We start from the raw sequence: 12,241 nt of genomic DNA on the forward strand, positions 1-12,241 counted from the left end.
ACTGTGTCAAAGCTGGTAGGGATACTGAGTGTACACCTTCTGACCTATATGGAAGAAGTCAATAAATGCTGGAGATAATAGGTTGCCATTGCATGCAGCATCCTGACAAAAGGTCAATGAAAACAAAAGATTTGGGCTGATTTTGTGGTATCTTAGGCAGCAGTACCAATTTAAGGTGTTCCCTTCTTTCTCCATTATTCCTCTGCTGCTCATTCCTACCCCTGCTGTCTCAGTTCTGTTGGTAGCATATTTTTCCCCTGAAATCAGCTGGGTTTTGTAATCTGTTTCACCATGTTTTCTACCAAATTGTTACCTGTCTAGAGGAGGGAACAAATGTCTGGGGAGAGTGGTGACACGAACTTGTTATTACCATTGAGAAAAGCACATAGAAGTGGCTACCCTCAGTTGCACAGACTTTCTGGGACTTGCAAGAGATTTCTTGATAACAGCTTTCTAGGTTTATGTGTAATTGCCATAAAGCTACTGGACATAAGTGAAGCAGTCATCAAGGTGGGTCTGAGAAGCAGAGACATAGAACTTTGCATTTCTCTTTGTTGAAATTCATGAGATTCCTGTCGGCCCATTTCTCCAGCCAGTCAAGGTCCTTCTGAATAGTGGCACAACCATCTGGTGCACCAGCTACTCCTCCCAGTTTTGTATCTTCTGCAAACTTGCTGAGGGTGAGCTCTTGTCCCATCATCCGGGTTTAATGAAGAGGATAAATAGTCCTGGCCCCGGTATTGACCCCTGGGATACACCACTGGTGAATGGTATATTCTGCATCCGCATGCACGTTTGCACCAAAGGCAGTATGTTGTGTTGTCTGTAGTTTCTCCTCTTATTGACATTTATTGGGTAGGGCAAGGCCCTGCAATTGGATCATTGGCCAAAAGGGACGTTGGTGATACAATGGTGTTATTTGCCCACGTAGAGTCAAATAGTGTTCCACAGCAGTTTTATCTGTCTGAGCACTTGGAGGATTGGATCAGTATGAATCCTGTTCATGTTGTCTGTCTTTATTCCAAATTAGAAATATTAATTAACCAGACACAGTGCAATGCAGACTTGATTTGGTCTCCTTTTCTTTGAGTTAATTCATTATCATATTGCCGAGGCTGGATATTTTTTCAATTATGTGGTTTAAGGACTTACCTAACATCTCCCCTCTGACAACATTTGATCAATTTTGACATTTATCAAAGGATTTCCATGAAGACAAAACTGTTTCAAGGTGGGTTTCCAGAGAGCATTCCTAAAATCTTTTCCAAACCCTACTAAGCAGTATTTGTTTACATATTTACCTAGTGGAGTTAGAGTACAGAACTTTGGCAAGAGTAACTTTTTAAAAGTATTTTTACCTTTCCTCTATAGATATTAATGAATGTAGCGTCAACAATGGTGGTTGCCAACAACTGTGTGTGAACACACTGGGAGACTATGAATGCCTGTGTCACTCTAACTACAAATTACACTGGAATAAAAAGGATTGTGTTGGTAAGGTGCCCAGTAAATACATTTCTACTCCTGATGTGTCTGATGGCCTTGTGATTATAGTCAAATCTGAAAATCTTGATCTGTCCAGTAAAGTGGTATGAGTCATCGTTCCAGGTATTCTGCTTTACTTTTTATCGAGGCATGATGGTACTGATGTTGAAACTGGTAAAAACAAGCAAAAAAAACCAACCCCCAAAACAGGAGATACTTTGAGGGATTTTGATGCTTTCTTTCCTGTGCTTTTATCTAGCTCATTCTTCTGTTTCCTTTTGTTTCTCTGCATGAGAAGTTTTGCTGATGATAGCTTTACCTGAAAGGAAATTACTTAAGTGGTGTGATCTTCCAGTGATTTTAATTTGCTTTGATTTTCTGTCTAAACAGCACATTAATTGCATGGGTGCTCTCAGGTACCAGCTTACAAAAGCAGCTGCATGCTGATTTATTAGTAGGGTGTATGTAGATCTTTTACTTCTGTGAGTATTTGTTTTATCCTATTTAGAGACAAAGGGTCCCTTGCCTGATAATATGTCACCCAAGGTATTGCTGCACTGCATTAAGAGTGGTGGGAGTGATAGATGCTTCTTAAGCTGCTCTTCGGATGTCCAGGTATTTTTTGGTAAGTCAAAACCAACAAAAACAAGCATGTGATTCTGCGGAGAGTGTAAGAGTAGTAAACCTTCTAACTCTCATGGAAGCCCCAAGAAGCAGACAATCAACAAGGACTTTTCCTTTTTCACTGTAGAAAATAAAGGGCTATATCCCTGCCAGTGTCCCAAGAAAGCCCCCCTTTCCTTGTCTTTTATAACCACTCTACCCTCAGATTCCCTTCTCATGACAACTGTCTTTTTGAAGCTGGGGAGGACAGGGCAGAATTCTCTGTGCTCCCTGGGCCATTCCTTAATTGGCCCTGAGAGCCGCTGCTGAATGGGGTGAAGGCATTCCAGCCCTGCGTGGGGTCTGAGATTTTTGCCCACACAGCCCCTCCACCCCACAGGACACAGCATGCAGACTCGGCTGGTGCTTATGGGACAGATGCTGCTTTTCTTCCTGAACCCTTTAAATGGCTTAGGAAGAGACAAGCTCTAATGTGGAGTATTTTATGCACAGCATTGTTGAAAAAGGTGAAGATGATGATGGCAATCAACAAATTAAAAATGTCTTTTATACTACAGGAGTCTTCAGTCTGTGCACAGTGCCTGTGTCTTTACTGTCTGTCTGTATGGTCTGTCTGTTAGGAACACAAGATGCCTACACCCTCACCTGTGGCAGGTCATCTCAGCCTAAGAAAAAACAGCAAAATACAAATGCATCCACCTGGCTGGGTAATCACTAGATTTACTGTTGCATGATTTGACCGACTGATTTCTTTTAATAGATAACTGTGAAATAAGAGTGTTTCTGTTGACTTTCTATTTTCCCTCTTCATTTTACTCCCTCTGTTTTTTCTTCCTCTTCCTCATGATTGCAGTTTGTGATTACAACAGGAAATTTCCCTTGTACTGCTTCATCAGCATCGCTCAAACTAAGACTTAAAAATAAGGAAAGAGAAAAAGATCAGTAGTGAAATAAACAGCTATGCCAGGAGTGTCATGCCTCTTTTTAGACATTAAAACTGGACATTGGTGGCAACATACAGTACATTTAGGCTGAGCTGTTGGACAGTAAAGTTTAGAAAGCATTTAAAGCTAAACAGATAAGAGGTGCTATTTTATATAGACATGAACTACTTTCTGAACTGGTTTGCAGTATCTCCTTTGATTTCAGCTGACCTTTGTTTCATTTACCCAGTAGCAGATCTAGACTTGAACATCATAATCATCATCTTTTTTTTTTTTAAAAATAAAAAAATTCCAATTCCAGTTGTGAACCAGCTTCACAGCAGGAGGAAGCTGGCATCCCTTTAGGTTGTCTGTGATGACTGCTTTTTCACTTTATATCAGCATATTTTTTGATGTCATTGTTATGCTGTGACATTAGGGTTATCTAAATTTTCTGTTCGTTTTTTAAAATAACATGTCATTGTTTCTTCCTGAAGATACTTCAGCCATCAAGATAAGCGTAACCTTTAAATTAAATGAAAGAAAATGTAGTTTGAAAAAGACTGAGATGTTTCAAGAAAGTCTGGAACAGATGATGCCAGGTATGAATATAAAAATGCAGGTAAGCAGGTTAGAGCCGTAGCTCAGGGGTTAAGTGCTTCCCAGATATGAAGTACATCATAAGCAAAGCATAGAGGACTGCAAACTTTTTGCTCTTCATTGACATCATGAATCACACTCCTTCCCAGCCATGATTCTTGCCATAGTTATTTCAGGTCACAGGACTTCCCTGTGGCAACCTTACAGTCTTGCTAGGAAAGACCTTCTCCTTTTTTGTTTGCACCACTGCCAATAAATTCTCAGGGAAATCAACCATTCTTTTCATTCTTTTGATTTCTTCCTTTCCCTTCTTTCTATCCCTTCTTTCTGTTCTTTCCTTTCTCACCTGCTCCTTACTGTCTGATGCCTCAGTGAAGAATCTCGTGGCCTTTTATGCTGACTCTATTGCAAAAGGGTTATTTCTCTTTTCTCTTGTCTTCCTTTTATACTTCAGCAGCCCCAGATGGACACAGTGAGGTTAGCTCTTCCGTCTGTTCCAAGGCAGAAAATGAGGAGGAGTACATTTAAAAAAAACAAGCAACAACCCCCCCCCTCCCCCCCCCAAAACAGGAGCTGGGGGAAGAAGTCACAATGATAAATCAGCATGTCAGTTTGTCCTTAGAAGAGTAACAGTGAGAAACTGCACTAGATGCTCAGTGAAGAGTTATATACTCCAGAACCAAAGCTTATTCTGGGTGTTTTCTTTAAGTAAATCTTATTTCCTCATTGAAACCGTGAAGATGGTCTCCAAATGTCCTGTGTACGCAGCCACTACTTAATTTAAACACCATTATAAGCTAACATGTTTTTCACATGCTTCATATGAGTGCAAAATTTTTTCCCTGGAGTAGCCTGCCTGATGCAGGCAGTGTCGTGGTTTTAAGATGCTTTGCCTAGTGCGAAGGCAGTTCGTTAGAACCTGCTGGCAAAACCCAGGGGAAGTGGGCTGAGCACTGCAGCCAAGCTCTCCTCCTCCCAGGGAATCACGCCTCAGACCTCTGCAGTGCTGCAGTCTCAGCCCAGCAGTACATCTGTAGGTGCACTGGAGTCGTGATTCTATGTGAGGGTGTACCAGTTGAGAAACTGGCCGAACTGTTTGTTTACTGGCATGTGGAGTTGATCGTTTGCTCCCCTTTAACTCTTCATGACAACATTATGTGCTGAGCACTAGTGAATGTTCAATAACATAGCTGGCCAAGATTTTGCTTCCTTTAATTTTGTTCATACAGAGAGACATAATTCAGTAAAGGAGAGCTTCCACTATGTAAACCTAACATGCAGCTCTGGCAAGAAAGTTCATGGAGCCCTCAGTAGACTGACTGCGGCTAGAGAAATTTTTATCACTGCGGACTTTGAGCTTGAAACAAGCCGAAAGGAGGTGACAGGTTGGTTGGAAAATAATCCAAGGTGCGGTTTGAAGCTTCTTGCCGTTTGCTCCTTAATTTCTGTATTTTTCACTTCTATCTGTATGCAAAATATTAATAAAAAGTATCTCCTGTTTTGAAAATGAATTTTACTGCTTCAAAAAGAGTTGAGGGATGGGGCTAGTTTCAAAGAACTGCCCATAGATTAAAGTCTTGTGGTCTGATTAATTTTCTTCTAGCCTGCTGGTGTTGTCCTTAAGGATTTCAGACTTGTACACAGAAGTTGCTTTCTCACTGATTTGCATTGGTTGGTCTTTTGAATTGGGTGGATTTTTGTGCATGGTCACTTATAGCAGCTTTCACCCTTGATACTTTTCAGACACATGTGATGTGCGCTGTGCTCGGAAAAAGACTGAAAAGAGGTTCCGTAAAACCATTCGAACCTTACGGAAGACCGTCAGCAGGGACCAGTTCCGCGTTCGTGTCTCTGGCATGGACCACGAAGTGGCCAGAAAGTCTGTCAAGCTATCAGAGCCGCAGCAGGCTTGTGGTGTAGGGCAGATGTATGTGGGTAACAGATGTGGTAAGTAAATGTAAATTAGGAACAAACCATCACGTGTGTTTTACTGTTTTGCTGAGGCCTGGTGAGCTTGGAGGGATAGTGGGATGCTTGTCCAGGAGAGAGGAGGGCTGCGCGTGAACAAGTAGTTTGTGCTACTGAGATGTGATCCTTTATGTATTTATTGTCTGCAGTTGCTGTGTTATAGAGTAGAATAAGGGCTCAGCGCGTTGCACTTTGTTATAGTTGATGCACAGCCTGCAGTAAGCTCAAAGGTAGAAAATGTGGGAGTAACATCAGGCACCAATGGCCTTGACATCACCAGTGTTATTTTTGAGACTACATTCAATATCCAGTGTAACACTGTGTTTCTGAACTTGTGAACATTTCATCTCTTCCTTTTTCCAAAGAAAAGGCTGAGTAGAATTTGATAGAATTGTGTTCTCTTTGCTGATTAAGCTCTGAGTCCCAGAGAAACTTCATGACAGAGTTATAAATTCATGGAGAATAGGGGGTTTGTAGGCCAGTACTGCAAAAAATCTTAATTATCATGGCACCGGAGGGCATCACCATAATGCAGCCCATAATAAATGCTTCCAAAGCACAAAAGTTAAGGAGAGGGGTCAGGTGTTATCTTAACAGGGTCCTAACAACCATGACAGCTAATTCAGGCTGCATAGGGTAGGCAGCATGTAGGTGGTTTTGTGAATCAGCAAGCCTTTAAAATGCTTGTCAGATTGAATTAGTACAGTATTCCAGCAGCAACCCATTTGGCCTCTGTCGTGGTTTAACCCCAGCTAGCAACTAAGCACCACACAGCTGCTCAGTCACTCCTCCCCCCTCCCAGTGGGATGGGGAGGAGAATAAAAAAAACCAAACTAGTAAGACTTGTGGGTTGAGATAAAACAGTTTAGTAATTAAAGTAAAATAAAATTAATAATAACAATTTAAAAAAAATAGTCATGAAAAGGAATATAACAAAAAAAGAGAGAGAAATAAAAACCAAGAAAAGAGAAGTGATGCACAATGCAATTAGGCAATTGCTCACCACCTGCTGACCGATGCCCGAGCAGCGATCTGCCCCTCCCGGCCAACTCCCCCAGTTTACGCACTGAGCATGACATTCTATGGTATGGGATATCCCTTTGGCTAGTTCAGGTCAGCTGTCCTGGCCATGCTCCCTCCCAGCTTCTTGTACACCTGCTTGCTGGCAGAGCATGGGAAACTGAAAAATCCTTAACTTGTGATAAGCGCTACTTAGCAACAACTAAAACATTAGTGTGTTATCAACATTATTCTCACACTAAATCCAAAACATACTGTACCAGTTATTAGGAGGAAAATTAACTCTATCCCAGCCGAAACCAGGACACCCTCAGAATAGGTTTTCCAATCTAGTTTTGCTAACTCTGGAAGAACTTGGATTTATAGATTAGAAAAATGAATTGGTGTTGTTTAAAACATCTGTGTAAGCAAGCAGACTAGGCAATTACTCAGGTATTCTGTCGGAAAAGCTGCAAGTTTTCTTTTCTCTCTCTCTTTTTTTTTTTTTTTTTTTGGTAACATTGTAATGGATCTGAAAAACTTTGGAAAATTCACCAAGATGAGTTTACATGGATGTTTTCAAGCTGTTGTGTTGGATGCTGGAGGAAGGATTAGAAAAACTCTGTCTTGGTCCGTTGTACAGAGCACAGTATGGCTTTCAAGCCATTTGTGATTTCATCTGGAAAAAATAGAGTAAGCTAAAGAGCAGGTAGAGAAGGCAATGTGAGTTACAATTAGGAATTGGAACAGCAAAGAAACAAAATTTTTTTTAGGTAGCTGCAGAACCAGTTTAATTCCTTATTACAAATGAGAAGCTTACATGGCACTTCTGTGCTAGTTCAGAGAGAAAGGGGGCTTTTGGAGAATGCCTGGAAAACTCTTTGGTATGGTGAGCAGAAATAGCCTGTCCATGGTTAAAACGGAGACACTGAGCGTATGAAGACAAGCGTTTTGAAGAACAACTTGTAAAAGTCAAGCCTCTTCTGTGGCTGAATGGGTGCCGCAGTTTGCTCTGGACATCTTAACAAGTACTGCTGTGAGCAGTGGAACTAGTAAGAGAGGATTCCCTGTGGGTCTCGCACCTTACAGTTCGACTTGCTCATGCCTAAAAAGGTACAATCACTGAATGACTCTTCCTTTCTTCCGCTGAAGTATTCAGATTGTATCCTTGTGTAGATTTGCTGTGATGGAACAGGAGATGGAACTTGCACCACAGCCTTTTACTTGCCTGGATGCCAAGAAGGTCTCTCTCCTCCACTTCCATGTTCCCCGCTTACTTCCATTGAACGCACAGAAACTTCCTATCTTTGAAACCTCGCCGCATCCTTTGTCAGATCACCGGGAGTCGGACAGAAAGTTCCCTAGCTGCTGAGGGGACATAAAAGTACACACAGAGGCGGCGTTAGGTACGCCTCGTTTCCTCAGAACAAGCTGACCGTCCCGTGTGCGTGGTGAAGGCGGCGCTGGGCGGTGGCTGCGGCTGTGACTGCCGGTCAGAAGGAGCTGGGAAACGGACTGGGGAGAAGAGAATGGGGTGGCAACAGTGTGGAAGAAGAGGAAGAAACCAGCTCAGGGATGTGCGTGGGAGAGTCGGGGGGTTTTGTTTGGTTGTGGTCTGAGTGTTTTGCAAGCTGCTGAGAACTTCTGAACAGGATCGGGGCCCTGCTTATCTAGACACGCTAGTGATTCTGGGGAGAAGGTGACTCCATAGAAGGAGATACCAGGACAGCAGATGGATTCAGTGCAAGTGGTGGATCTGGTCTGTGGACAGGCGGAGAACTTCAGCAAAGGGATTTTGCTCAGTCTGACCAGAGGAGCAGGAAGCAGCGAGGCAGCAGAGTCAGCCTAGGGACTTACAAGTCTCCTGTCTTGCAGATAGTGAGTGAAGTGCAGGCTCAGTTCATTGTTTTCAAATATATTTTTTAAAACAAAATACTTGGAGTATGGCTAGGTTAGATACAGTTTTATTGATTCAGACAGTCTTGTACTGGTCCTCTTCCTGTGGTAGGCTTCTGGCACAGCACTGTCTGAAACATAAGCTGTATCTGAGCAGTGTAAGAGGGAAAGTCCAGCTCCTGCTCTGACAGCTTTTGTCTTGGGTAACTTGCCTGTAATTGCAGGAGTAAGCTAAACTTCGTTTAGTTTCACGCTTTTGGTGAGGTAGTACTTTTTCTGATTTTCCTGTCTTAATTCCTGCTGTCTGCAGTGGGCCACAGCACAGAATAAAAGCTCCAGAAAGGCACCAGGAACAGATTCGATATGAGAATTCACTGCTGATTCTGAGGGGTAGTGTATTTTATTTCAAGTTTGCTGTTTAACACACAGTTCTGTTTGGGATTTTCTGATGCTTTAGAGGTTTAAGTATTGCATTTGTCTACCTTGTTATGTGCAAGCTCTGTATCAATAAGTACGCGTATTTAGCATTGGCTCACATTGATTAATTCCATGAAGTCCTGTGAATGGCTTCCAAGGAGCAACCAGCAGTAGATCTCTACTAATGTATATCGCAGGAAACACATATAGCAAAACGGAACCTTCATCAACCTTCCCAGAGAACTGGATTCTCACAGCAGGAGTGTGATCTTTCCACACTGAAGTAAATCTTACACTAAAAAACATGCATATTTGAATGATAGTGCTTCAAGGCTGGATGAACCATCTGAGGATGCTGGAAATGCTACATGCTGCTTTGAGAGGAGAAGATTTGTCTTGGGGAGAATGCAGTTTCATTCACTTACCTGGTTACAAGTATTTATTCTCCAGTATGAACTAGACTTTAGGCAGGTTTAACAGCGGAAGACCAACTCTAAATACTAGCAATTTCTTAGCAGAAACTGATTTACCAGAAACCTCCGCACTGAAAGAGAGGTAGTTTATATCTGTTGGGACCCTTTTGCCCTCAGGCACTTTCCACTGAGGGAGAAACAACAAACATTTTAGCTGCTTTTCCATTGCTTAAAACTCTGTCATACCTTGATCACATCCCATGGAGTTGAAAGTACACCTTGCCTGTTCCATTTGATATTTTTTGTGTTGGATGAATGAATACTTTAAGAGATGAAAGGAGGCAATGAAAAGTACCATTCCCTGAAACTGCTGTGTAAAAGGACATGTGAGTGTGCCCTTGCTGCATGGTAGTTGCAAGTGGATTCATCCAAAGAGCTGTCACTTCAGAGAACAACAAGCATGAGCAGCACTGGTATAGGCACTGCTCTGATGTAAATGCTGAGCAGCTTTATCGTGTGTGGGAGGTGTTGATGCATTTCATTGCTCAGCATTCAGCAGTTTTGTCCCCTTAGTTTAGAGGATGCAAATAAAATATTAACATTTCATACAAATGTATGAACCACATCACAAAGTTCAGATGTGGTATGATACTGGCATTATAGAAGTACAGGGGAGCTATTTAAAGAGAAAAGCAAAGTGCTGCCTGCCTTTGCAATTTTTACAATTAACAGTTGTGTTACACAACAGAGAACTGTATGTTGCTTTTTTTTTTTTTTTTTTCAATTTTATAAAAATCTGACAAGAAGAAATGAATTATCAAACGGGAGAAAGGGTGCTATTTTTACGCTAACCTGCTTGCTCTGACAAGCATAGATTTAAGACATAAATCCTTGAGGTGCGTAACCATCTCATGTGACCTAAATGAGTGAACCACTAAACCACAATAACTTAAAGGATGCTGCTTCAGAATCAATTTGCATCAGTTGTTGGTGATTTTCCTTATAAAGTCAAGGCATCATTCTTAAGAAAATGGTGAATCGGTGGATCATGACCTCCTTTATGAGGTTCACCTTCTCAGCTACTGAGATACTACCGCATTTGTCTGTAGGAGCAAATGCTCAAAGGCTAACGTGTTGAAAAGAGGTGAAGAGCCTTTAAAGGTCTTTGTAACTGTTAATCCTGGTTCCCTGTGGGCCCCTCTGTTCCCCCCTACCCTTTTCTTCTTGTTTTTGCATCAGAAAAGCTTTCACGTTTTTTTTTTTTCTTTAAAACAGCTGCATGAGACTCAAGACCAGGTTTTTAATGGGTATTGAAGACAAACAAAGACAGTGACTGCAGAAATGAAGTCTACTAAAGGCAATTGGTTCTTTTGTTCATTTGGAGAAAAACAATCAGGTTTCTAAAAAAAGAGCAAAGCCAGCCAGTAGAATTCTGATTTAATGTCATTATTTGCAAATCTTCAAATCTTGTTTCAACTAGGTATTTTCCATGGTTCAGGTGGGACCATGCAGTTTCTAGCTTTGTGAAATGAAGCTCATAAACTTTTTTGGTTTCATTTAAACAAATGACAGGAAAAGTTTGAACTCTTGGAGGTATTTCTTGGTTTTTTTGTTGTTTTTGTTTGGGTTTTTTTGTTTTGGGTTTTGGGGTTTTTTTCGGGAGAGTTCAATTGTGTCATCCTAATTTCATGCACCATCCTATGGGTTTCCATAGGATGATTTCTGTGTTGACATAATGTCCCTATAATTAATGTTACCATAATTGAACCTAACACCAAGTCTGTTTGTTACGCTAAATTTGGCCCTGGTGAGTGCTGTGAGCTTCTAAACAGGCTTTCCTCATTACCCCTGCTCTGTGCTCCAGTGGGGTTAGGTGAGTGGTCTGTGTTTGGAACATTTCAGGTGGAAGATGAGGAGGAACTGGGAGCAGTTTACAGGGAATATGTTTGTGGACCAAATTGTCTGAACACTTGTACCACTTTGAAAAGCTTGGTTTGATGCAGCCGTGAAGAAGCTGATATATGTAAGAGTTTGAGGCATTAAAGCTTGGGCATCACTTGGAGTAATTTTAATATTTGCACTGAATAATGAGTATTTGTTAGACTGTAAATAGCTAAATCTGTATCTGGATGTATTAACCTCTTGTCTCATATGCACATAGGATCTGTTAAGACTTGAAGTGTTTGATGTGTCTCAGAAGTCATAGTGGGGGAAAGATAGGGTTATGCGTTTTTCTAGGCAGTGCAATATTTAAAACTTAATTTTCCCAGTATTTTGCATACTTTATAAACTTAATCCAGAGTGGCTTGCTTTTTTCAACTCTCATTGTTTTCAGATTGAGCATGGGTGCTTAACACCCTTGAGAATAAGGCCCATTATTGCACGTAGTACCATCAGGTATGACTACGTGTGGAGTACCCTCGTAGGCCTGTCCATCGAAGCATAGTCTCTCCAGTTCCAGGAAGCATGCCACGTATGCTGCTTCATAAACCAGTGACGCCCGCTGTAAAAGCAGCTAGTGTTCCCCTCGCCCACTCTGTCTTGGAAGGCCACTGCACAGGCGGGGGCTCTGGTAACGATGTGAAGTGATTTCTGAGCAGAGAGTGGCCAGCTAGGGTGGTGGTGTCCTCTGAACCCAAACCCCATCGGCACACAGAACAAGCCCGCTGCTCGTCCAGTTGGACTCCTCTGTCAGCCTGGTTTGTCTCCAGCAAGATGCTGTTGCCCAAACAGATATTTTTAAGCAGTAAAAAAAATCACTCTCCAAGCTAGTTCACAACTGTAACCACCACACTGTACACAGGATTTTTCAGCTGGTTTTGCACACCCTATTACAGTGGTGGTAGCTAGTTGGGCTTTTTTTTACAGTTTTCCTTCTCTTGTTGCCACCTTTTAGGAAAATCGAAATGAAATACT

General features: G+C 41.8%; 1 protein-coding gene across 1 annotated transcript in view; it reads left to right on the forward strand.

Moving 5' to 3' along the window:
- SCUBE2 (signal peptide, CUB domain, EGF-like 2) overlaps positions 1 to 12,241 on the forward strand; it is a 41,119-nt gene that overhangs the window by 18,288 nt on the left and 10,590 nt on the right. Inside the window, exons 11-16 of the mRNA XM_010563920.1 lie at positions 1,372 to 1,494; positions 1,994 to 2,110; positions 2,730 to 2,816; positions 3,530 to 3,634; positions 4,862 to 5,017; positions 5,376 to 5,579. Of these exons, the coding sequence (XP_010562222.1) occupies positions 1,372 to 1,494; positions 1,994 to 2,110; positions 2,730 to 2,816; positions 3,530 to 3,634; positions 4,862 to 5,017; positions 5,376 to 5,579 (792 nt within the window). The remainder of the gene's footprint in view (positions 1 to 1,371; positions 1,495 to 1,993; positions 2,111 to 2,729; positions 2,817 to 3,529; positions 3,635 to 4,861; positions 5,018 to 5,375; positions 5,580 to 12,241) is intronic.

This window comes from Haliaeetus leucocephalus, unplaced genomic scaffold, assembly GCF_000737465.1.
Source record: "Haliaeetus leucocephalus isolate CR32 unplaced genomic scaffold, Haliaeetus_leucocephalus-4.0 Scaffold173, whole genome shotgun sequence".
Classification (NCBI taxonomy): domain Eukaryota; kingdom Metazoa; phylum Chordata; class Aves; order Accipitriformes; family Accipitridae; genus Haliaeetus; species Haliaeetus leucocephalus.